We start from the raw sequence: 26,760 nt of genomic DNA on the forward strand, positions 1-26,760 counted from the left end.
ATAATAATATTTTAAATAAATTCTTTAAAATTGAAGTCTGGTCCTTGTGAATACAAATTTATTGCAGCGACTCTAGACAAAGGCTGAGAATATCTCAGCAAAATTATAATGAACCAAAAAATTCGTGTATAACTTTTGTTGCCCTTTCTCCATGTGCTTTGCACAAACTTAAAGCTTACACTGAACACACTAAACGTTTGATGTCAGTTTCTCGCACTGCCAGTACATCACACTTAAGGACATCTGGAATACTGATTTTAAGGACTCGTTTACAACAACAAGTAAATATTGTGCATTATTAATGACTATTTATAGACAAATAATAACCAGATTTCCCCGCGGTGGTATATCCTATATATTTGCGTATGGTTCAGGCGTAAAACAGCAACTTGGTTATGATCAAAAAGAAGAAAAGAAAAATATCATTGATTTGGTTTTTTGTGTGCGAGATACTTTAGGTTGGCATGCGGAGAACATTGCTCGACATCCGCAACATTATTCTGCTCTGCGGCACCTTGGAGCAGATTATATAAAAAAATATCAAGAAAATTTTGGTGCCGGTGTGTATTGTAATACGCTGGTGCCGCTCGAAGACTTGGGCGTAACAATCAAATATGGTGTTGTTTCACGTGATGATTTGTTAAAAGACTTACAACAATGGAAATATTTATATTTGGCTGGTCGTCTACATAAACCAGTACAAGATATAGTTCCTGCAACGGATGACAAGGTGCTTACGGAGGCTTTATCACAAAATCTTGTAAGTGCGCTGCAAGTAGCGTTACTGGTTTTACCAGAACGATTTTCCACTTATCAATTATTACATGCCATATGTAGTCTAAGTTACAAAGGTGATTTTCGTATGATATTCGGAGAGAATAAAAACAAAGTTCATAACATTGTACAAGCACAACAAGAGCAATTCATAGAGCTTTATCAGCCTGCGTTAAAACAATTGGCAAAATATGTTGCAGTGGATTTCAAAGCAAGAGAATTGGGCACTAATCGCAGTGTTGTACAATTTGAGCAAGATAAATCACGTTTGGCTAATGAATATCATCTGCGACGCGTTCCCAGCAGACTTAAGGAATGTATTATACGAAATGCTGCTTTCCGCGGTAGCTACGCTGATATCATAGAACAACTTGCGGTAACTGACAACCTACATGATATTGTACAGATGTCGGTCAATGATATTGTTTGGCGCAGCAGCATAACGCAGTCCTTCAAAAATATACCATCCGCAGGATTATTTAAATCAGTGGTCTACAGCTACCGGAAAGCTCTTAAGACATTTGCCAATTAATCGTTATTACTGATGTATCTGAAATTTAGGACAAATTTAATTTGATTGTTATATATATTATTAAGTAGGGAATCATTTCGTAGTTGTTGTTATTTATTTTGTAATTCATAGTGAGAATTGTTAGCTGCCAGAATCATAGATTCTACTCAATTTGTTAGCGTAATTTTTATGATTTAAGGATAACGAAATACGTGTTTTTAACAATACGTATGCATTGCATTTAATATTTAATTGTAAATACCAGTACAACGATTAATTTTTTATTATTTATATAATATACTAATAAAAATAATTGCATAAATGAGCACATTAAAATTATTTCATTTCTTCTTTATTTTTACAGTTAAATATCATTTACAGATGTTGCATATCCTTTATAAAGGTTCAATATCCTTCACAGAAGTTGAATATCTTTAAGAGGAGTTGCATATCTATCACAGAAGTTGAATATCGTTTAGAGAAGTTGAATATCCTTCAGGAAAATTTAATATCTTTCACAGAGGTTGAATATTCTTCAGAGAACTTTAAAATCCTTTAGAGAAGTTGAATATCTTTCACATAAGTTGACATCCATCACAGAAGTTAAATATCCTTTAGAAAAGTTGAATATTTTTCGCAGAGATTGAGTGTCCTTCAGAGAAGTTGAAAATCCTTCAGGGATTTTAAATATCCTTCACAGAAGTAGATATCCATCCCAGAAGTTAAAAATCCTTCACGGAGTTTGAGTGTCTATCACAGAAGTTGAATATCCTTCACGGAAGTTGATACCCATCACAGAAGTTAAATATCCTTCACAAAGGTTGAGTATCCATCACAAAAGTTGAATATTCTTCAGAAAAGTTGAATATTTTTCAGAGAAGTTGAATATTCTTCACAAAAGTTGAGTATCCATCACAGACGTTAAATATCCGTCACAGAGGTTGATTATCCTTCAGAGAAATTGAATATCCTCCACTCTTGAATACATAACTTTCTGTTGTAATAATGATATTCTTTACTTCTGATTCTACAATTGTAGTATGGATTTCATTCCGTACGGCAACAGAATATATATTTATTTCATCCTTGTTTTGCTTATTTTTTATCAAATAATTGTTAATATCACAACATTTACATTATATAAATAACAGATGCCCGCACAATTTCGGCAGAAATGTGATACATTTGACATGTTGAAGTCATATTAAATAAAAACAGCAAAAATCAGAGTTGCATTTTCAGAGAATGTTCAGTGCATAACCAACGTATAATATAAAACATATTTTATATGGTAATGTGTATTTAAAAAATAATTCTGGAGCGATTTTTTGTTTTTCCATTTGATCGGTTTACATAAATATCACTACTATTAATATAGCGAGTGCATTACAGATACTAAAACCGTCTATTAGTATAAGAAGTATCATCAGCAACTAACTGAACAAACAGACTCCTTTGTTTTTGTTTGCTTTTTTACTTTAATATTGCATTATTTTATTTATATTTAACAAAATGCGGATATACAGGAAATAACTCCTGATGGTACATGTCAGTAAACACGTACATAAATTACGTTACTTCATGTTCTTTGTACAAACTTAAAGCTTACACTGAACACACTTAATAGTTAATGACAGTTTCCCGCGCTGTCAGTACACTGCACTTAAGGATATCTGGAATACTGATATTAAGGACTCGCTTACAAGAACAAGTAAATATTGTGCATTATTCACAGAGGTTGAATATCCATCACAGAAGTTGAATATCCTTCAGAGAAGTAGATTATTCTGCACGGATCTTGAACATAGAATTCAACAACTATGTCGAGTGACACAGATACTAGTGCATCGTCCTCAACATCAGAAGAGACGAGGAGACACAAAATTCATAAGAAACTAAAGAAAAAATCGGAAAAGAAGCATAAAAAGCAGAAAAAAGAAAAGCGGTCAAAGAAGAAGAAACGTAGCAAAGAATTAGAACTTGATGAAATAAGATCTGTTCCCATTATGATACCTCCAATCACAAGAAATTCATCAGAAAATGTTGCAGTTTTAGATGACGTTTTTGGTCCAGCATTGCCACCACATTTACTACAAAAGCAACAACAACATCTCCCAGCACAAAATGCAGTTACCGAGGAGAGAAATATAGTCGGGCCCATTTTACCACAACAAGGAATTCCCATGGAAACACAAGAAAAGTTGAAAGATGAAGACGATGATGATAATGATGATGATGATTATTTTAGTTATGGTCCTATGCCAATTAATTTGGCTGAAAGTGGAGAACAGCATATGAGTGCACAACAAATCAAATTGGAACAACGCGCTTTGGAGCTTAAATTAGCGGCCATCGAAGGTAATACGTTAACAAATGTCGATCAAAAATTACGTGAGGAATGGATGTTAGAATTACCAGATGTAGGACTTAAAAGTGGATTGGCTGCTATTTCAAATATGAAGCGTACATTTCATCAAGGAAAGGAAAAGCCAGATTTTAGTGATAGGTATGTTGAGAATATAATCTGATATTCTATGAAACGAGCACAACAATTATATTGATTAATTGTAATTTATTTTCTGTAGATCGGAATGGACAAAGACTCCAAATAGTGGTACTGATTCTACAACAAAACCTGGTACTTCAAAAGCTGCTACTGAAAAATTGATAAATAATGCACAAACACTCTATGAACGTCAACGTGATGAAGAACAAGAACTTTTAGCAAAAAAATTTAAAAAGAAACACAAACGCGAAGAATCACTCGTTGAGATTCATCAGAAGAAACTACGCAAGGAACAAAAGCAAAAGGTAAGAAATTTATTATGAAGATCGTACCAATCTCCAAATGAAATTTTGGCACAGTTTATTAAATATTTTTTTTGGGGTTCTCAATAAAGAAATATATTTGGGGACTGTAAGCGAATGGGCTTGCCAAGTAAGCATTTATATGACCTTAATCAGAATAGAGGGTTTTTCGAACAGAGGTGAACTACAACAATAAAAATTAATTTTATATTATTTTAATTAATTGAATTTTTGGCTGACCATACAGCTGTTTCGAGTATTGTCAAATACCCATCATCAGTGGTCTTGGAATAGTTCTTGTATTTAATGATTCGTAAATAATTTTTTGTGACTGCAAGTACCAGGAATCGAACTTAATGAGAATATCTCTAGAGACTCAGTATACTCAACAAAATGAGTCTACCTGATGATTCTATATCATCTGGTCTCTATTTGGAAGTAAATAAAAAGTCTAGCTACATTCTTTGTGACTGTCAGCCTTTGATTGAGAATAGGAAGAAAATACTAGGCCACTTACTATGATCACTATCTTTAAAAAAATTCTAAACGGTTGTTCAGTTAGAGTCAGTTTCTATCATTAGAGATCTACCATGACCATAGCGCACGTTCCGTTGGTAACGTGGTATCCTGTTAATTTTTATTTTCTTCTCAATACACTAAATGCCAATTCCACATCCAAATGGCAGAGAGGATTTGGAAATTGAAGACTTGCAGAAAATGAATAAAAGGAGACTATATATATAGAAAAGTTAGATAGAATAAGGAGTAGAATAATGGGTGTGGCCATAAATGAACTTGTCGTTGATGCAATTAAAGTTTGCCACCTCATTAGGTAGAGCCATAAATCGATAGGACTCAGATTAGTGTTTGTGCTACGGCAAGCGAATAATCTGAATATATATACCAAAGTTGTAGAGTTAGAATAATTTTTTTTCCCTTTTGTTTTATTTTTTTAATCGTTCATATATTTTCAGGAAAAAGAAATGGCAGCTTCGGGAGCTAAACCCGATCGACGTCCATTCAGTCGGGATGTAGACTTGAAACCGAATAAGATTGACAAACATCAAACGAAACAAATTGTAGACAAAGCCAAAATACTGAATACAAAATTTTCCAGCGGTCAAACGAAATATCTTTAGATATATTTTTTAATTAGTATTTCTGCTTCGTTTTGGAGGTGGAGACTGTTATTTGTATAAAACGAGAGATGCATGTTAAGTGCTCCTTGGCTGTGGCAATTTAATATACTCATAAATAAATGTATATTTTTTCTTATAACTTTTAATAAAATAGATAATTAGAGCAAACCAGATATTTATAAATTTTACTGATAATTGTTTTAAATTGTTTCACTAAAAATTATATGCAAATTTAAATACAAATTTATGTAAACAATGATTTTATAAATAATTTTTAAAAATAATTTAAAATATTCTTAAGAAGTATATATTTCACGGAAATTAGAAAATATCTTTAATATAATAAATAAAATGCACATAAAATATATTGTTCATATTCCAGTAGTTATGGTTTATATTCAAGTTAACGTTGTGGTGCAGGCTTTGGTTTTGGTATTTTAGCCAATAGCTTCTTGATATCTTCCTTTTCATTCCACTCCTTCCACAACTCAAATAAATTAATTATTGCACGCACGATCTCTTGCACTTTATCCAAGTCAACGTTAAGTTCAGCAAACCATTGCTTCGTGTACTCCTTCTGCAGTATAACGCAGGCAATTTGCAGGCATGCAATAGCAATCTAAATCATTAAAAAAAATATTTATTTATTTTGTTTATTTATTAATATATATTTCATTTGACTGACTTGATATGGAGGATATAGCAGACAGACATCCGTACGCAGTGAGTCGTTAACAATGCGCCAACTTAAAGTTAATAAATGCTCTTCCTGTCCCATGTCCTGCACCAGTTGCAGCAATGGTCGATATGGTTGATACACAATCAAGCAGCAGTCTAAGTTCTCCAATAAATAGAATTCACATTCCAAAATGTGATTGGTACGATATGGAAATTCTTGTTCATAAGCATAACTAAATTTTGTCTTAATAACTGATTGACAAATTGATATCAAACGTGAATTTGATATTACACCGAATTCCTCAACTTTCGAGGCGAGTAAAATGCATGTTGGCGCTAATAGTAGAGGATCGATATTTTTTAATGAATTCCTCGCATAGAATCGTTTAAAATACACTGTTGCTGTGGCTATAACTTGTTGGCGCAATTTTAATTGTTCACCTAATACTTGTATTACATTAGCAAAAAATATAAAGACTTTTTGGTATTCATCTTCCGTCAGCACCTGCAAGTCATATTGTCGCTCACGTATCAAATCTTGCCTATCTAAAATCCATTGCTGAGAGTGCGAACTTTGCCAAAAGTTCCCCGCCATTTTTTAAAATTTATATTAATTGAATTTCTATATATTTAAAAACTTGTTTATTTTTATTAGATTTTATAGCTTCGATTTGCTTGTTTAGTAAAAGTAAATTTAAATATAAAAGAAACAGACATAAATTGAATGGGTAATGAACGCATGCAAACTAACTACAGTCCTTTAGATATGGCAGTTTCTTAAGAAGCTTATGTACATACTGTGCCAAAAGATAGTACAGAATATGTGAAGAATTTAGTTAATAAATAGTAATTGTTCAGGACATTTACTTATTATTACTATTATTATTATTATTTAATAAAACATAACTAAAAACAAATAAAAAATAAATATAATATTTTTACGTAAGACAAAAATAAATATAATATTTTAACGTAAGACAACAGTTCATCTTCCAAATCTACAAAAGTGTTAGACAAATTAATAGTATGCTGTTTTTGACATATTTACAAAAAAAGGTAAACAAATGTTTGGTGGTTGCATTTCCTTGAAAACGAACTCCTTTTTAGAATTTCCCAAAACGTAATTAATCGAAATTAAATATATGTTTTCAGTGTATATTTTAAGGTTTGAAAAGGTATATTTAACCTTCAATCAATATTTTTTTGACACAGGCCAAAAACCAAATCAACAAGCAAGTTGAAAAATCAGCTGTTTGAAATGAGAACAAATGAATACCAACGAATGTAAACACTTTTAAATGGCTCATTCAAAATGAGCTATTTTTGGCCAGTGTAAACGTCATATTATACTATTATAATTAAAATGTTTATGTCCATAACAAACCATTGATTTTGAATAGAATTAAAATTATGTAATTATTTTATTATTTTGGTTAGAAATTTTTTTGGTGCATGATGGGCATGTGCAATGCAGTATTTCTTAATTTTTATATCACCATTCGTTATGTTTATGTAAAAATATATTAAAAACTTCTAAAATATGCGAAACTGCTCAAGCGACATGAGTTAGTTGGACCAACTCACATATAAAAATCAATTCACATACTTCAATGCGCTCCAATTTAAAAACAGTTTTCAAAGTGCGAAAAAGTACGTTTTTTTATTTAAATGGTAATACTGACAGTTTGTTTACAAATATCGGCAAAATTCAGCCAATCAAATTGCAGCAATGTGACATTTCGATCAGCTGTTTTAAAATTTCGTACAACACGTCAACAAGAGTAGAAATGATTAAAAATAAACAAATATTTTCAAGTTATTTCGGGTTATAGGTTTTTCAATTTAAAAATTACATTACTTACGTTTCTGTTTGGTTAAAATTCTGCGAAATTATGAACAAAATTTTAAGTTACCACGTGTAAATATATATATATGTAAAATACAAATAAAATATAAAGAAAATAAATTAAACAAAAATGTTCTCACTGGAATCATACATAACACCGATAATTCTTAGTCATGTTGACAAATATGTTAAAGATTTTCGCCCAGAAGATGCATCGATATCACTTTGGGAAGGTGAAGCTATGTTTGCTAATTTAGATTTGAGATTGGATGTGTTGGAAGAAGAACTAAATTTACCCATTGAATTTCTCTCGGGTCACATATATGAATTATACATATTCGTGCCGTGGACAGCTATAGTATCAGAACCGGTACGCATACATATTAACACAATAGAATTCGTTGTAAAACTGAAAAGTGGTGAAAGCTCATCAACAAGTTCGTCACCGAAACGAAAACGGAAGCCGCCCCCACCAAAACCGACTCCGAAAACCGATGAGACACCACAACAACCACCAGGAGCAGGCCTCATCAATAAAATTGTGCATAATATTAAAATCGAAATTGAAAATATTATACTTAAATACGTGGAAGAAGATATTGTATTGTCAATGAATGTTGCATATTTATGTGTATGCTCTGCGGATGAGAATTGGAAACCTGCAATGTTAGATGTAAATCCGATTAAAGTGCTGCTGAGAAAGCTAATAACAATTTCTGATCTTACTATATGCTTAGACAAACGTAACTCTTCTGGACAAATTGAAGTGTGTATGGAACCCATTCTGTATAGGTAATAATCTATATATATTTATTTAAAAATTGAAATAAATTAAGTGTAATAATTTTTCAGATGTACGCTTGAATGTCGTATACTGCGTAAACACGATATTAGAACGATAAATACGAGAAGCACCACACGTATTGGCATTTTTACTAAACTTATAGATATAAATATATCATCACTTCAATTTCCGTTGGTGATGCGCTTAATAGAAATTGTATCGGCAATGCAAAATGATAAAGTTGGAGCACAGATTTCACACTATGAACAGCCTGATGAGGCAGAAACTACAGAAGTACAAAGTGGATATGGCGTTCTTTCATATGTTACATGGGCGTGGAATTTGATACCAACCATTACTTTTGATACGTGTGATGACGGTGATGATTGTGATAGTGCGCTACCATGTCATGTTAACGATTTTGGATTTTATGCTGAACAAATTAGTTTCACATTAAAAAATGCAGAACTAATAAGTGATTCCGTAATGGGAACACAGAAACGCATACGTTATTTACCTGTTGTAAGCATTTCATTGGGTGGTATTTATGCTGAAGCTGTTATGGCAAAGGAGCGTGATTGGTCCAGTATAAAAGCGGGACTTTCAAGCATTTACATTGTACCACTTGCAGAAACAAATGATCCAAGTGATGAGGCTTGGGTGGAAACTGAAACGGTAATTTTTCTTAAATTTTATTTTAAAAGTTTAGGGAAAAATTAGACACTAGCGGCGTTATAGAAAAGAATAGAATAAAAATTATCCAAATGAAGGAGGTCCAAGCTAGAAAATAATTTTCGATTACTCTTTTTACTTCTAATCGCACTAAAACTATGAAGCTCATTTAAACATTTTGTTGCTGTAAGAAAAAAGTGAATTGTAAAAAACAGTGAGATAGATCAGTGAGATAGATCAGTGAGATAGATCAGTGAGATAGATCATTACAATGTTGTTGTTGTAATAGCAAGTAGAGATACATATGGTAGATAACATGAGCGGTATGCATGGGCTAGGATATGGTTTGGTTAAAGGAAGTGTAAAGGAGGAGAGAATTTTTAGGGTACAAGAGTAGATTATAGATGGGTGAGTTTTTAATTAGAGCTAATCTGGATCAAGATGAAAAAACAAATTGGGAATTGGCGCATTAAGTGAGATAGGCATCTCTTTAATATACATATGGCTATATTCTGATCTTAATTCCCCTAAAACAGTTGTTGCTGTGTAAGGAAGGGGTCGCTCTTCCCGGGAGATATTAGGCGGGATTATTCTGGCAGTATACAATAACTAGTGCCACTAATAATAGTAACATCACTTACAGTGTTGGTAGTGCTAAAAGCTAAAAGCGATGATAATTATGACTGAATGAATATTTAATGGGAAGAATTAATTGGGCTTCACCGAAGTTTAGGCATCCTTCATACAAAGTGATTAAGAGTTAATTTATCAATCATAAATCAATCATCATAATGATTTGGGGTGAAAGTTGATACAATTTTAAGACAAAAAATAAATTTTGTTGTAAATTTTAGCCATTATTTTCATTGTTATTATTTCATGTATTATTGGAAGTGAAAATAAGTTTATTTACTTGACAAATAACCTGTGCACAAATATTTTAACAAGTGTAAAAAGGTTTTTTTAAAAAGCTGATATGACATGATATGATTCATATGGTGGCTATATCTATATTTAAACTGTAAATTTAAACGGAATGTGGGTTTAGTTAATAATTTTTAAGAATTATTGTAATATTTACAAGTTATAATTATTAACTCATAGTACCATGTAGCAAGGTGCTAGACACCACTTCTGAATTGTACCAAGGGGGAGAATATACTAGAAAGTATTTTCTTTGATAATGTATTACACTGTATTATCTGTAAATTATATTGACAGCCGGAGATCTGTCTATCTAGTTTAGATCTGACCCTACTGTATTAAAAATTTTAATATAATAATGTAAAAAGTGTTTAGCCATATTTATTCTCCTAGTAAGCTCCTTGTAATATTTTCGTATCTTTAAGATTTTATTTTTTCTTTTTTTAAGTGTTTTCATGTTTTATTGTTTAAGACTGAATTGTTTTAGAAGCGGAAAGTTACACTTTTATTTCTCGTAATTCAGTTTTGAAAGTTATTATAATATAATGGGCCTGTTTCAGTCATTTCGATATATGTTTAAGGGCTCCTAAAAGGTTTGTGTGTCAACATTTTTCCGTCTAATTCAGAAAGCGTTAGACATTACTAGATTAAATGTTGATGAAATATATTTTTATTAGAGTTTGAGTTGCATACATTACTGAAGTGGTTAGATATTCTAAACTACAGTTCTATAAAAACATGGGTTTATATTACTTTCGACACCAGCAGTTTGCAGTTCAAAATTGTACGTCTTCTTATTAGTTCTATTCAAACTGACGTCACAGAATTTTTGAACTGGTAATATATACTTATTACTATTATTAAGAAACTTAATAATTTTTTATTGTAATTAATTGCGTAAAAGTTATAAAAATATAGAAGATTTTTTAATCAAATTCTTACCTATATTCATTTTTATATAAGTATGCCTGTTATTCAGTTCTATTTGATTTTTTTTTTTTTAATATCTGATTTGATTGAAATAACTTTTACAGGTCGAGTTTGTGAAATCCTTTATCGATAAGAGTCTTTTCGATGAAAATTGCCTTATTGCCGATAAAGGATGGATTTCAACATCATATGATGACTATCGAAATCGTATAACTGATGATTATCTTATGTATCGAAGTCCTGTGCTGGCTTTTGATGTGGTTAAGTATAAACCAGCTAAGAAAGATGATGAAAACCAAATAGGACGTAAAATCATAGAGTCCCTTAATGAGTTTCGCGTACTCTCCGCTGGTATAACATGCCGATTTCAACAAACATTTCAACAGGTTAACAATCTTATTAATGATTTAATTAAGTCTTATGACTATCCACCGTATTATGCAGAACCCTTAGATGCTAACAATTCAAATGTTGCTCAAAAATTACATCCACCGCAAATGGAAGATTACGATGCGCTTATGGAACACATACCACTTTCCATATATAAATTTGATATTAAAAATATTAAATTTGAATTTTATGCCAAAGTTGAACCGCAAAAAACTCAAAAGACACAGCGACGTCTTCCAATAAATATGCAACAAAATTTACCAATTTTTAGTTGCCGAATCGAACATTTATACGGTACGCTCTCAACTCCAATTAAGCCAAATAAACTTGTACATACCACCTGCCAATTACCAGATAAGCCCAGTGTATTAGTCGATGCTTGCTATGATAATTATAAGATTGATTTGAAAAATTTTAGTTTGGATTTGGTAAATAAAACTTCACACAGTTCTGTGCGATTACTTCATTTACCAAAATTGCAAATGACTTATGGTAGCTTGGTGCAACCACAACATTGGAAAGTAGATGAAGTTCCTAAACGAAAATTTGATTTAAATTGTGAGAATTTTAGTTTAGAATTCTCCAAACGTGATCTAATTATTACGGATCACCTTGTGAGATGTATACTGAAATATCATCCGTATATGGTTTGGAAATTAGCTAAATACGGAGAGCAGCAATTGCCAGCTACTGAAAAACTTATTAACTTACAGTGTAAATTTACTAAATTTTATATATATCAACGTCAATATCACACCTATAATATGTTGAATGCGAGTCTTGAAGAATTTAATGTTGACGTAGTCTGTGCCAATTGTGTTGATGAGAAAATGAAACATAAAGTTTTCACCACTGCTGGTGGCTTGCGAAAAACATATCGTAATTGGTTAGAAGTCTATGTTCAAATACCTAATGAAGAAGAAACAAATGAAGGTGAACAGGTGTTGAAAACCGTTGTCGCTGCTTGGATGGAACCATACAACATTTACATAGACAATAAAATGCTTGAGTTCCTTAAATGCTATGAAGAATTTGAAATTATTGGTGAAAAAGGTAAGTTTACATTTATATATGCAATATATTTAAACATAATATATAATTAATAATATATTTACTTTATAAGAACCAACTGTCGATGCAGAAGCACAAGTTCAAGTACTGCAAACAACAATTAATCCTACAGTAACAATTAAACCAAACAATACACGTGCTATGCTGAACCCACTTAATGCAACTACAAAAACAATAACACGTCGATCTTCGAGACATTCATTGTCAAAAAAGATAACACAACCTGAAGAGACAATACATGTAAGTTCTGAACGTGATGAGAAAGTTGATATAGAAACAAGTGTGTCAACACCGCCTAACAGCAAGGACGAGACACAGCATGAATGGTTTAAAATTTCAAAGGCTTTAGTTTTTTATATAGAATTAGCACAGAGTAAATTGCATATATGTGAACATTTCTTAAATAATTCCGAAGATGTGCTTTCCAATCACACGTTATTGCTATTACCTAAAACAGTGCTGAAGTCATCACTAGTGGAGAACATTAACCGTGGTGTGCTTTATAATAAATTACTTTTTGCAGATGATAAAAAAGATACGCTCAATTGGACAATAGCAATGAATAGTTTATCACTTAGTAATGTAGATGCGACTTCAACTAATATATTATTAGAACCCACAAATATTGCTTTCACAATTGTTGCAACACATAAGGAGGAAAAATTTAAAAAGAAATCCTTTGGACATAATGAAAATAAAACTAAAAAAACAAACAAAGAAAATGTGAGAGAGTCGGGGAAAAAATGTAAAACTGAACATAATTCTTCCATACCAGACACTGACTATAGCTCTAATGAAGAGAAGAGTCATAGTAGTTCTAAGAAAAAAGCTGATAGCACGGATGTAGATATTGTGGATATATATAACAGCAATGATGCCGAAGCTATGCCTTTCATTTCGCATAGTAAATGTGAAAACCAAATATATAAGAAAAATATCTATACAATTAATTTACATGTTGACACCACACCAATAAAATTTTGTATATCTACACAAAAGGTAAGTTTATAATTTTAATATCAAATTGGTTGGAATTAATATATCTTTTATATATTTTAGTTTAAAATACTACAACAACATGTCAGCGTATTAACAAATGTCTTAGATCGAATTAAAGTAATGGTTTCACCAGTTAGAAGTAGTTCTGCCAAAGTATCAAACCCGTTTCAAATTTTGACAGCTACGGAGGAAAACTCAAAAATTAAAGAATTTTTAGATCTGGAAACTAATTCGGAAATATCACTTTATTCAGAAGAGAGTAAGTATAAAATAAAACATAAATATTAGTAGTTTTTTTGGAAACGATTTTCATATGAATTTGTTTTCGATTACAAAACTTATTTCCATTAAAACTGTACATTTATGTTATATAGTTACTATATAAAAATCGTTAACGCGTATAGAAGATTTTCCATAACTAAAATATCGTTTAGATTATATATACAATATAATGTATTGTATATATAATACATTATTGTATTAATATGTAAATAATAAAGTTCACTTTATTAAAATATTAATTACAATATTAATTTAGGGATCTTTGGCTCCCTAAAGTTTTAAATATTATTTGAGCTTATAGAATTGTTATTTTAATTAGTTAAGGAATTAATTGTTCAGAAAATTTAGCTTAAGTACAGTAAATCGCTTGAAGTTATATTATGTAGCTACTAAAATAATATTAAGTAGCTCGAGCACCATCAAACAGCTTGAGCATCATCGCACAGCTTGATTTTTGAACATTTAAAGTATATGAGTCAAATATTCAAATTCAGCTATATACAAGATCAGAAAACATTATGCTCTAATATCTCGAAGTACATATTCAAAACATTGTTTCGTACGATTTCAATTTTTAATGCGCCTTGATTTTATATTGAATTAAAAGTTAAGTCGTCCGTTCTGAGCAACTTTGTCCGCTACATTTCATAGACGATATAATTTGATTTTCCATATTTCCATATTACAATACTATTAATAGTATTAAACGAATAACATTATTTTAAATATAGTTTATATAGTCACACAATATATATATGTTAATAAATATTTTATTTTTATAAAGAATACGCTGATATAAACGAGGTATCATTATTCTATCAATGGACAATAACAAAAATAATTGCTGAATTGGAAAATAATGATGAGTCACGCAAAGCTAAAATTGTACTTGAACTGGAAGATATACTCTCAACGGTAGATAAACGTGAGGACTATTCAAAATATACGAGCAAAATAGGACACTTCTGTGTTAATTACTACAAGCTGAATGAACAAAATGAGTGGATAATTAATGAGTTATTACGCATCAAAATGCTTGGAGAAAGCTCCAATTTACCATTCTGCAATGTGATTATCACAACTGCTGCTTTGAAAAACTTTTATAAAAAAATTGGCTTTAAACGAAAAGGCGAACTTAATCGAAACATAGCTGAAGTATTAATTACAATGGAATCACTGGAAATAATAATGGATTTAGATGTAATAAAAGAATTTCTTACACCTTTGGCAAAAGTGTGTGTGGGAGAGAGAACAAATACTAAAAATATAACAGACAAAACTTTTGAAAAAGAAAATCCTGATTATATAAAAAGTGAAATCATAAAGCCAATAACTGCAGCTGACTTACCAATGATACATTTAAATAGCAAAGGATTTACTTTATATTTACCTTTTGATACGGGCAAAGAAAGTTGTTCAGTGCTGATATGGCGAGTATGTAATTAACTTATTAACATATATTTCCAGTATAATATTTTTTTTTTATTTCCCCTTATAGATAGATCAAATACAAGTTACACCCAACTTGGAGAATCCACTGCAACGCAATCCAATACGTATGGATGTATTTAGTAAAGCAGCTCAAATGGGTATACTTGGTACACCGGGTTCAGTATTAGAGGATCGCCAGTATGAAATGACTTTAGGCAATATATCGATTGTGACAGGCAATTGGAATGAAATATTAACACACATGCGTGAACAAACAAATAATGCTTATCGCACGAATCCAGCTTTTGAATGGAACAATCAAAATCGAAAGACCACTTTACAGCTTTCGGAAATATTTAATAATTTCACTTTTATTGCAACATTTGCACCTGGTATGACCTATAATGATATACTCGTATGTGGACAGGCGGTAGAATTTAATTGTGCTTCTGATTTTATTGCTTCACTCAATACATATCAAATTTTTCTCTTAAGCTGTTTAATAGAACGTTTCAAGCATATCTTAAGGTAAAACTGTGATAATTTCTTTAATTTAATTTTATTTATTTATATATTTTTTTTGGTTTAGTTTAACTCCCAATTCTGTTACAACACAGCGTAAGACGTCGGCGTCATTGAAATATATACCAGCAAGTATGGATAGCAAGTATTCGCGTATGAACTCAACTTCTTCAACTATTTTACGTACGAATGTTAGTGAACAAAGATCTGCTCAATTGCATAAAGAAGCACGTGGTTCAGTATCTGTGCTTGATTCAGCCGATGAAGTAACAGAAAATTTTGTAAAAACTGATTCTGGTTTTCAATCGAATAATTCACGTATCTATAGCACTGGGCTACAAGAACGTATTGATAGCAACACACAAACACTGCTTCGACATGTACCGTGTACAGTATCACTAGTAGCAGGCGTTTTTGTTATAAAAATATTTGATGTTAAGCAAAATTTGGATGATATGTTGCCCATACCATTGTTTTCTATAACAATATCACAGCCAAGTTTCATGTACTGTCAAAATATTTATGATGCTGTAACAACGTTATCAGTTTTTGATTTAAATATCAAATTGTCGCAGTTGAAGGATTCTGCACTCATTCCAACAAGTAATGATTTATTTACAGACTGTATACTTGAAACACGTCCTGGTGATGTGGATGCCACTGGTATACCACCACCATTGATTTGTATTAAAAAGAATCGCACTAAAATGAATTTAATCGAAGTTGATGTGCTCTTATCAAAAACTCTTATCATTAATTTAAATGAACCGCTCATCAAGCAACTAATACAAAATATCTTAAAAGTCTATATAACATTATTGCAAAATCCTTGCTTTCCTATACGTTCCGCGGTACCAGTTATGCGTGCCACTAAAATTGCTTTAATACGACAACAATTTTACAATGTCGATCGTTTGCATTTCAAATGTGAGAATATTGTTATCAAATTTTTTAATGAGAAGGATTATAATTGTACTTTCGTCTTAAATGAATTGAAAGCAAATACGAAATTTTTAAATCGTCCCGAAAAAGTCACTATTAACTTGGGAATTGCTGCTTTCCATTTGGAAGTTAATCATTACATATGCTTACATCCCACCACAGTACGAGTATCCGCAGAATTTCTGAGCGAACCTTGGCATAATCTGCCATTGATAATGGCTACAGTTAAATTCAATGTCTTAAACGCAGATATAGGCATAAAGGAGCTGCTACAATTGCAAGAAGCAAATCTTGGTTATAAAAGACTTATGGAGTTTAATCGAAATGCTTGGCAGGAATTTTTTCTACAACGTCCCTCGTTTGGTGTTGGTGATATGCAACCTGATCGTTTAATATTGCTGAAGGCACCCACATTAAAGAATAATGCACATTTGAGGAAATATGATAATTGTAAAAGCGATATTAGTCATGGTGAATTTTATCAAGACGATTTGAGGTTTGTAATATGTTTATAATAAGATAGGGTTTTATAGCAAAAAACGTAAAAGGATTATATTACAAATACATGGGTTAGCAAGTGAAACACATGGGTTGCTGTTGTAACCTGAGTGAACATATGATATACGAAACAGGAAGACCTTATAAGACAAATATTTATGTAAGGATGTGGTGTGGGGTGAGGTAGGTGGATTTTGAGGTAGGTGGATTTTGTGTTGGATAGGGAAAATATGACAGTGTAGGTGCGTGCTAATTGAAGTTAACCTGTGATAATTTGAGAGAACCTATTAAATTTATCGAATTTAAACGAATGAAGCCGGAAATCAATACGGTTCAAATAAGTGTGTGCATTTGGAAATGAATATATATGGGACCTAAAATTATGAGGCTTAAAGCTGTAATTGTGGCAAACATTGCAGATAAATATTATTATACATAACAAGTAACTACTTAGCACGTAGATGTATTCGAATTTCAAATGAAGGAAAACAGTTACTTTTAGTACTTCTGAAAGCCGTCTTACTCTCTTGAGATTTAAAAAATGAATACGGTTCAATGTTTTCAAGATACTTTGGAGCGTGTTTTTAAATGAAAAATCGTAATGAATTGATTTAAAACCGTTTCGATAGAATATCGGTTGATAGCCCTGGTAAAAAGTAAACAATTAAATTTTATTAATCACTTTATTTTACAGAGCTGGCGCTTTTCAGTTTGTTGAAACGGCTACAGATTCTTTCTTGCCTTTGCCATATCAAATACAAATTATAAAAAAAAATTATGGCATCATTTGTTGGCGATACCCACAACCACGGAAAATGTTTAAAATTCATGTATATCCAGTGCCAATGGCGGTAAGTTCAAACAACTTTTTGAGTCTAGTCTTCAAATTAAAATATTGAAAATTATTTTAAAATTAATATTAAAGATTCTGTAAAAATTCTTTTAAATTTATATGAGAAGAATACAATAATTGTAATCGAAAGAGAGAGTGTACTTAATGGTGTAATTTATTGCTACAGTCCGGCACTTCGTCGTCAAAAGTGACAATTGGCACGTAGATCCGTATCTTTCTTCACCAACTAAGCAATATAGATCTTTCACAGCCTTAGTACTTGCGTTCTTTTACATAATTTTTTCAATTTTTTTCTAGATAACAAGTTCCGTACACATAAAATGTCGCATGGAATACTATAGTGAGGTGCACAGTGCATTTTTACATTTTTGTGATTTTTGGTTGTCAGAGACAGTATCGAAAGAGATAGCATTACCGGAACGTGAAATATGTGCCAACATTTGGCGTGTTGTAATATTGCAGTCCGTAGTCGCAGTAAATGGAGCTTGCTTTGAAAATAGTGAAGAAGATGAAGATTTAAAATCGGTAAGTATAAAATCTGTAGTACTCAATTATATTGGTTAATAAAAATATGAATTTTCAATGTCGTCTCTTCTAGATACCCAGCTTTAAGATCGATGATATGTTTAAAACTGAACGCACAGATTCTGAGTTTCTTTTGCATCCCAAAGTCTTAGTGGGTTGTATGCGTATCGATACGTCATTTCAATCTGCATGTGTTCCTAAAGTACAATTGCTGGTCAGTTGCAATCTTTTTTGCATACAATTAAAAAATCAACCACAGGAAACTGGAGAGCTACCAATATTTTTGAAAAAATATCAACTAAATAATTCAATAGAAATTAGTCAAACATTTTTGGTACTTAATCTAAAAAATATGAGCTTTCATACTATTTTCCATTCACTTAATAACTATGCACTTGACAGCTCATTAATTTGTAGTATAGAGTATTTGGATTATGGATTCTTGAATATGCTCTACTTTCTAGAAGAGACTACTATACAAAGCTATATACGCTTTAAAAATTCAGAGCAAAGTAATATATGTGCTAATTTTGTTTTCGATAAGCTGCGCTTCAATATTGGTCCTTCTTTTATACATACAATACTTAGCTCGAAGCAACATTGGCAAGATTTATTGGATCAAAATCCAAAACGTATACGTAATACGTTTTTGCCGAAATGTATTGTAGTGAATCGTACACATTCGTGTCTTTCTTTTGGCCAAACTGATACTACAGAACGCATCAAATTACAACCTAAAGAATGTCATCTTTATTCGTTTCGCAGTGAATATCTTAATCAGGAGTTGACATTCTTTATTTGCGATGATGATACTCAAATGATACAAGCTTCTCAATCGATACCAATAACATTGAAACTTGATGGAAACTCTATTAAATATCCAATACGCATTGGTGACAAATGCATTTTTGTGAAGCAACGAAAATTATCTGCAACACAAGTATTTTTACTTATTAAAGGTCAAATAGAAATGATATCAATGATACCAAACAAATTGCGTCTAGAATTCCGTAAAGAAGGTGTTAATTATGAGAATATACAACCAAAAGAATATATTATAGATGAGAATGGCCGATCTTCTTTCTTCCGAAATGTACGCAGGAACTCGAACATTAATATAAGGTAATTAAGTAAATCTTTTTGTAGAATGTTGTAGATTATATGATGCACTATACTATAAAATAATATATGTAATATTATACGATATAATATACGATAATACGATATAATATTGCATTAAAATATGAAATAGATAAATTTAAAAATGCAAGATAATATATACATATATATGAATAGTATGTTCTGGAAACGTCCCGTAAGTTTTAGATATGATTTCTTGGAACGAGACTTAAAATAAATTTGAGTATTATCGAAAAAAAGTTCTAACAAAGAACACATCAAGCCCTTTTAGGTTTTTACTTAAAAATTGTGTTTGTTTTTTGTTCTCATTTTTATTGTATCAGAATTATTCCACAAATTTCTGACTTACTGTAGAAGTTACTTCTGTTGTCCCATCATTCGCATCAATAACTCAAATGTCTGAGTACAGCTGCTTAGGAGAATTTATAAAATCTGCACACGTCTGTGAAAAATCTTAAATAGGTGGTGTAAAGGGAATAAAAGTCTACCTTCGTTATTCCTTCTCATTCATCATGGCAACTCCTGCATAATCCACTTTCCGGTATAGGCCACTGTTAAAGTATCGGCGTAATAAGCCAGTACCGTGTTTTAAATTTCTTTTACCATTCTGTATTCAATTTATTTTTTGCTGCGCCACTATCTAGAAAGGTAGTGATATTCGAAGGTCGAATTTTAATAATTTTTAATAATCTGAATATAGTTTTAAGTGGATATAAGTATATCTCTGAATTTCACATAATTCAATCTGAGTGCTGCTTTACAATTTTCCCATTATATATATATATCAATCAATCAATCAATCAATCAATCCAGTACGTTCCCATGGGAACATTGGGCCATAACGAACTTTTTCCAACTGTCACGATTTTTTGCTAGTGGTTTAATTTCTCCAAAGGTTTTTCCGCTTGCTTGGATTTCTTTCTCCAGTGTTCGCTTCCACGTTTGAGCCTACCACGCTTGAGCCTACCAGGTCTTCTGCTTCCTTAAGGATTCCATGTTAATGCGTGTTTGCAGATTTCATTTGGTGTCTTCCTCAAAGTGTGCCCGCTCCATTGCCATTTACGCTTTTTGATTTCGTTTGCTATAAGTTGGCGGCATCTTGACCATAGTTCGGAATTTCTAATAGTGCGGGGCCACCAAATTTTTAGAATTCTTCTAAGGCATTTGTTTATAAAAGTTTGCAGTTTATGAATCAGGTTGTTGGTGGTAAGCCAGGTTTTGCAGCCGTAGAGCAGAACGCTCTTAACATATATATATATATATATATATATATCTATGCTACTACAATTTTTTAAAATTATTTTTCTATCTGCTATTTTCACAGATTAAAGTTCTCAGAGAGTAATAGCAAAAAGCGCAGTGGTGATATTCCTCTAAGACCGAATAAAGGATTACCATGGCTTGTTAAAAGTAATAAAAACAATATTAAATAATATTAATTTCTTTTTAAATATAAGTTTTATTAATTAATAATTTCAGTACCAACTGACAACAATGATTTCATAAGTTATTGGGTTAGGGTTTTACGTGAAGATATTCCAGAGTTAGCAACAGATAAGTTCCAACCTCAAAAAGTGCTAATAACAATTTGGCCAATTTTTGAAATACTCTCGATGCTAACATGTCCTGTGAGAGTTACAGAGAGTTTTACAAAAGACAACTTCCAACTAAACGGAGAAGGTGACAAACATACACTACATGTGCCAGCAACACATTTAAGTGAACATCAGTTGGATTTCATTTATAAGTAAGTAATAGAATCAAAATTAGATTATTAAATGTAATATATTTTAAATATTTAGCTTCTCCAGCACAAATTCAACAACGACGAGCTATATGTTGAGTTTAAAATCAATTGATTGGTTTAAGTTCTTTAAATATGATCAGCAGATTTGGAATATTGATTATGCCTTAACAGAATTGGGAAAAGAAATGCACGCTGATTGGCCCCTAAGTGATAATGAGGAGAAACGTGTTAAACGTACCATCACTGAAAGCGGTGTTACAGCTGACATTATTTACAATGCTGGCTTATCACGTGATTTTTCATGTACTTTATGTTTAGAGTTAACACCATGGGCGTTGCTTATCAATGCTACCGGTTTGAATATTGGTTTCTGTAATTTAACTACCAATGAGCGTATTAGTTTAGAATCGAATTGTCTTACAATGATTTTTGCTACTAAGGGCGCTTTCACTATAGATATTAGAAATGGAACCGCTTGGTTTTCTTCAAAACCCATTTATTTATTAGATGCAAATAATGATGTGCGTAGCGGTAAACATTCAGTGTTAGCTAGCAATTCTAGTATTGATATTGTCATACAACGTTCTGGAGAGGTGTTACATTTTGTATTACTATACACAATTGAAAAAGAACGCAGGGTACTTAAATTATGCACGAAATATGTCATTACTAATTTTTCTAAACATGAGCTTTATGTACTCTCATTCGCAATGGATCACAAAGAAAGTTCAACTAGAGAATGTGTGAGGACACTAGATATGGACGCCAAGAAACTACATTTGAAAACAGTGATGTCTGCTACTAATTGGTAATATATTGTATATAATTATATCAAATTAAATCAACAGTGTTATTACTTTCCATAGCATTGGTCTGAACATCGATTCATTTTATGATTTGAACGTAAAGAAGTCTAAGCGCACTAACGATACTGCATTTGTTTATTTTGTTTGCATTAAATTTTCTAATGATTCCGAAATTTCAATACCCATACCACTATCGATGCCCTTTACGCGTCGTTGCCTTAGCATACAAAATGAAAGCGATTCATTGCCATTTGTAGTGACTTTGATTGAAAAAAATGGCATACATTATCTAAATGTGTTTGATGACATATCACCCTCGATATTATTTAACAATCAGACAGATATTGTTTTTGTAGTTGCACAAACTAAAGCTTCGGAAAACAGCAAAGTCTCCAGTACTGTGTCAGAATATCATGGGCGCCATTTTGATTGGTTTCAACTTTTGCCAGCGCATAGTAACTGTTTCTATACACCACCGGAAATGTATATAAATTTTCCAGATATTGAGTCTTCCGTATGTAATTTAACAATTGCACTTTATGATGGTGAGTAAAATTCTTTTATATAATATTTTTCGATCATTATATATATATATCTTTTATTTATATTATTTTTAGATCAAATAAAGAAAAATAAAATATGTTGGTCAAAACCAATAAGCACTGATAAATCTTGGGAAAAGTTTCTGCATATTCCAAACCATGGCGATGTGAAAATTATAATCTGTGATAAACATAGAGTGATACGTTTTTCAATTTATTATATAACAGAGGTAAATAATGTTTATATATGTATATGATAACATATTTAACTATAATATAAACAAATATTAGCTTTTGTGATTAATCTGACTTAAGTGTAGACTTTCTGGAAACTGAATCTATTATTATTGGCTTTTAACTATCTTTTATATTGGTGAAATATATGGTAGTGTGTTAATGTAGGAGAATGAAAATAAATGATGGGATTGTGGGTTAAGTAAAATAAGATAAAGGGAATACAAAAGTATTTAAAAGAACAGAAAAGGTTCTAACCTATACTTATAACAAGATTCAGAATCCTTGCAACATTTGTAGAACGAAAGTACAGATCTTTTAGGATCCGTTTTACATGCATATCGAGAGGCAAGATAAACAGATAGACTTCATAACACAGCATAGAACTGTAGATTGAATACGTAATGATGACATCTTTATTCGTGTTAAATAAGTATTAAGCTCTTCTTGTGAAATAATTTTGTTAGCTAAGTGTCGAGAAGACACTATCTTTTCAATGGAAGGCTTTGTAGTATATTGTACTCACGCATTGACATGGGGTTTCAGCGAATTACTCGTTATTTAAAAAAATCGGTGAGCTAATCTTGAATCTTTAACTTATGTGTTCAGAAGGGCAAATAAATTCCTTTAGTTCAGAAAATAATAATTCTGCCAATTATAACAAATTTAAATTGTTGGTTTACTCTTTCTCTGATATATTTAGATACTTAACAAAGAAATAATTGTATTGAATAAAAAAACATGGAGACAAGAGTCATGGAAGTTGGGACATATAAGTCTAAAAAGAGTCGGTAAGAGAATTATCTTGAAGACACAATAAACGTTTAATCTTTTTAGACCCGTGAAAGTTAAGATATTTTAATGTTATTAAGATATTTTAATCGATTTTGTGGTAAATATGCAATAACCAACTAGTCCCTAAAGTTTGCTGACGATGTTTTATGGTAGACTATGCCGAACTCCCTTGAAAGTTTAATACACATTATTATAGTTTTCGTGTGTAATCCGTTATAGTTTAGTCTGTGATAAATTTAATCTTGCTATTGTCGTAGAATCTGCTTTTACGTTTTTTAAAACCTGTCTTATAATCAAACTTTGGCTACTGGAGACAGCAAATACTACTATATATCAGCAAATATCAGCAAATATGACATCACAAATATGTTCATCACAATATGAACATCACTCAAGGCTATCCGTTTGCAACAATGATATTATATGATATCACTCTTCACTAGGGGCTATCCGTTTGTAACAATGATATCATATTTTATTCCTTATTATTCTCTATTTTCTATTTATGACCTAATTTATTTAAAAAGATTAATAGTAAATAACTTGTTCAAAAATACTTTATATAAATATACCCCAGATTAGCTATTGTGTTATATAATTTATGTTAATAACTCTATGTTAAGAAATAGAAGTTTATGTATATCTTTTAATAATTTAAATACAAAAATATTTTTACAGCAAACGGAATTCTCTGTTAAAGATCTACGCTCAAGACTGCTCACATCTCATCCACCACTCGATGCTGAAACTAAAAAACATTCCAATTTGATGTTAGACTATAAGAACTCTAGTGTCAGTTCTGGATTATTCATAATACATCAAAAGTGTTCCCATTTTAGTGAAGAACTTCAGCAAAAAATGACAACGAACGTTAAAATTTTCATAAAGGAAGTAAATTTCTGTCTTAACACAGACTCCAAAGATCGTGATTATGTGAAACGTGAGATCTTCGCTTTGTACGGCGATGACTTTCTACTCTCGTACGAGGATGAAAGTGATAAACGTCAACTAAATATTGCATTTACAAATTTACAGATTGATAATCAACTATATACTTCTGGAAAGTATGACTTCCCTGTAGTGCTATGTGCACAAGACTTATACAAACGTACCAACTCTATGCCACAAGTGCATGACTTGGATCAAACTTATAGGAATCTTGAAAGTCGTTCGTTTATGGCACTTTTCGTCTTAAATTTTTACAACGACGAATTTAAATTATGCTCGATTAAATGTAGTTTTAGTCCAATACGAACTTATATCGAAGACGCTTACTTAAATGATTTGTTAGATGCTATGGTAGAATGTGAACCTTCAAATTGTGTTTTTGTGCCAACAGCAGAGGAACTTCCTATTACATTACAAGCAGGCGAAAATTTACTGCCACGTGACGTTGCTGCGCAAGCGATTTGCATATCAGAACCTTTACAGTTGCGCTCATTTCGTATTGAGCCATTAAGTGTGCTATTGTCAGTACACACATCTGTGCGTTTATATATAGCATTGGATCATTCACCACTTTCGTTTGGTACATATGAACGTGAACATATTATTACTGCGCCATTACGTTTCGGACAGTCGTTAGGTATGCATTATTTATCGGGCGCTATATTCGGTGCTGGTTGGGTTGTGGGTTCACTGGAAATACTAGGTAGTCCAAGTGGCTTAGCGCGTTCGTTTACAACTGGTTTGCGTGATTTTGTATCAATGCCGGTGCAAGGTCTGTTTCGTGGTCCTTGGGGTTTTATTGTAGGCATAACACAGGGTTCTGCATCTCTATTACGCAATGTAACTGCTGGTACGGTCAATTCAGTCACAAAATTAGCAGCCTCAGTAGCGCGTAACTTAGATAGACTTACCTTGGATACCGAACATTTAGAACGCACAGAAGCATTACGTCGTACACGACCACAGGGCTTTACTGAGGGCTTTACACAGGGTATAACTGGCTTTGGCATAAGTTTACTTGGTGCGGTTGGTGGTATAGCGAGGCATACACTTGAAGCTCGTTCACCGGTCGAAGTTGTGACAGGTGTTGGCAAAGGTATTGTTGGCGCTTTTACAAAACCAATAAGTGGCGCTGCTGAATTGGTGGCACTTACTGGGCAGGGTATGCTGCAATCTGTGGGCTTCAATGCAATGCCACAACAGCGTATGTCGTCATTATACTACAATAAAGAGAGTATTCCCTCTGCATATCGAATTTGGAAATTATTACCAGGCGTGTTAAGCACTGATCAAATATTGGCCTATCATGAAGTTACACTTCTAGTCCCGTTAAAAACACAGCGTGCTTATATATTTTTAACCTCGGCTGTGTTTGCTGCTTTGGATGCACAATGGGATAAATTACTGTTTGCATGTCCTGTGGATAAAGTTGAAATATTAGCAGATCGTAATGATAAAACATTAGTTTATGTACGTGTAGCGAGAGAAAAAGAAGATATCGAAGAGGTAAGTTTAAATTAATATATTCACATTGTTTTTATAATTTATTTTATATTTCATGCAGGATATGGACTATACTAATCAACGCATTCTGAGTTTTTTGCACTCATCATTCATTAGTCGCGAGCGTACTATTACTGCAGATTCACTTGATGACATGCTACAATCGCAAGATGGTAGCGAAGAGGCTACCAGAAATCTGGAGTGTGCATTTTATATAAACGAGAATATTGGAGAACATTTAATACAGTACTTGAAAATTATGCACAGAAAGTTGTAAAATATCTTTTCATATTTTTTTAAAATAATCGGTGTTTAGTTTAAGGTTAAGAGCAGACAACGTAAATTGTAATTGTATGAAAAAGCCAATAATGTATTAGTATATTTTAGTTTAACATATATATGTATATATATTTGCACGTCTTAATAAATTTAATATATCGAATTTTATATTCAGTGTATTTATCTT

The 26,760-nt window shown here is 31.8% G+C and overlaps 4 protein-coding genes across 7 annotated transcripts; 3 read left to right on the forward strand and 1 right to left on the reverse strand.

Moving 5' to 3' along the window:
• Positions 1 to 208: 208 nt before the first annotated feature.
• On the forward strand, positions 209 to 1,545 carry LOC119683765 (phosphatidate cytidylyltransferase, mitochondrial-like). The gene has a single exon (XM_038097623.1). The coding sequence runs from the start codon at positions 302 to 304 to the stop codon at positions 1,304 to 1,306; it is 1,005 nt and encodes a 334-aa protein (XP_037953551.1). The 5' UTR covers positions 209 to 301; the 3' UTR covers positions 1,307 to 1,545.
• A 1,368-nt stretch (positions 1,546 to 2,913) lies between these two features.
• Positions 2,914 to 5,398, forward strand: LOC119681240 (GPALPP motifs-containing protein 1-like). Its single transcript, XM_038094370.1, has 3 exons — positions 2,914 to 3,791; positions 3,871 to 4,096; positions 5,068 to 5,398. The coding sequence occupies exons 1-3, from the start codon at positions 3,106 to 3,108 to the stop codon at positions 5,230 to 5,232; spliced, it is 1,077 nt and encodes a 358-aa protein (XP_037950298.1). The 5' UTR covers positions 2,914 to 3,105; the 3' UTR covers positions 5,233 to 5,398.
• On the reverse strand, positions 5,396 to 6,630 carry LOC119681241 (cyclin-C). Its single transcript, XM_038094371.1, has 2 exons — positions 5,918 to 6,630; positions 5,396 to 5,851 (listed from the first exon to the last, which is right to left on the reverse strand). Exons 1-2 carry the CDS (start codon positions 6,503 to 6,505, stop codon positions 5,636 to 5,638), a joined length of 804 nt encoding a protein of 267 aa, XP_037950299.1. The 5' UTR covers positions 6,506 to 6,630; the 3' UTR covers positions 5,396 to 5,635.
• A 1,107-nt stretch (positions 6,631 to 7,737) lies between these two features.
• On the forward strand, positions 7,738 to 26,704 carry LOC119683684 (vacuolar protein sorting-associated protein 13B). Of its 4 annotated transcripts, none has more exons than XM_038097484.1 (18): positions 7,738 to 8,548; positions 8,609 to 9,215; positions 11,171 to 12,509; positions 12,580 to 13,526; positions 13,587 to 13,785; positions 14,593 to 15,242; positions 15,307 to 15,767; positions 15,829 to 17,199; positions 17,896 to 18,052; positions 18,352 to 18,579; positions 18,653 to 19,701; positions 21,044 to 21,129; positions 21,199 to 21,466; positions 21,522 to 22,274; positions 22,333 to 22,817; positions 22,890 to 23,044; positions 24,522 to 26,297; positions 26,356 to 26,704. In XM_038097484.1, the coding sequence occupies exons 1-18, from the start codon at positions 7,887 to 7,889 to the stop codon at positions 26,569 to 26,571; spliced, it is 11,409 nt and encodes a 3,802-aa protein (XP_037953412.1). In that variant the 5' UTR covers positions 7,738 to 7,886; the 3' UTR covers positions 26,572 to 26,704. The 4 variants fall into 4 exon arrangements, with proteins under 4 accessions (XP_037953412.1, XP_037953413.1, XP_037953415.1 ...); XM_038097485.1 differs by having other exon boundaries at positions 21,531 to 22,274; XM_038097486.1 differs by lacking the exons at positions 7,738 to 8,548; positions 8,609 to 9,215 and having other exon boundaries at positions 11,332 to 11,452; positions 11,511 to 12,509.
• The last annotated feature ends 56 nt before the right edge of the window (positions 26,705 to 26,760 follow it).

This window comes from Teleopsis dalmanni, chromosome 2 (genome assembly GCF_002237135.1).
Source record: "Teleopsis dalmanni isolate 2A chromosome 2, ASM223713v2, whole genome shotgun sequence".
NCBI lineage: Eukaryota > Metazoa > Arthropoda > Insecta > Diptera > Diopsidae > Teleopsis > Teleopsis dalmanni.

Coding starts and splice junctions, on each gene's coding strand:
- LOC119683765 (XM_038097623.1), top strand. CDS start 302: ATGACTATTTATAGACAAATAATAACCAGATTTCCCCGCGGTGGTATA.
- LOC119681240 (XM_038094370.1), top strand. CDS start 3,106: ATGTCGAGTGACACAGATACTAGTGCATCGTCCTCAACATCAGAAGAG. Junction 3,792..3,870: donor AAGCCAGATTTTAGTGATAG/GTATGTTGAGAA, acceptor TATTTTCTGTAG/ATCGGAATGGACAAAGACTC. Junction 4,097..5,067: donor GCAAGGAACAAAAGCAAAAG/GTAAGAAATTTA, acceptor ATATATTTTCAG/GAAAAAGAAATGGCAGCTTC.
- LOC119681241 (XM_038094371.1), bottom strand. CDS start 6,505: ATGGCGGGGAACTTTTGGCAAAGTTCGCACTCTCAGCAATGGATTTTA. Junction 5,852..5,917: donor TGCTATATCCTCCATATCAA/GTCAGTCAAATG, acceptor TTAATGATTTAG/ATTGCTATTGCATGCCTGCA.
- LOC119683684 (XM_038097484.1), top strand. CDS start 7,887: ATGTTCTCACTGGAATCATACATAACACCGATAATTCTTAGTCATGTT. Junction 17,200..17,895: donor TTTTATCAAGACGATTTGAG/GTTTGTAATATG, acceptor TTTATTTTACAG/AGCTGGCGCTTTTCAGTTTG. Junction 21,467..21,521: donor CAGTTGGATTTCATTTATAA/GTAAGTAATAGA, acceptor TTAAATATTTAG/CTTCTCCAGCACAAATTCAA.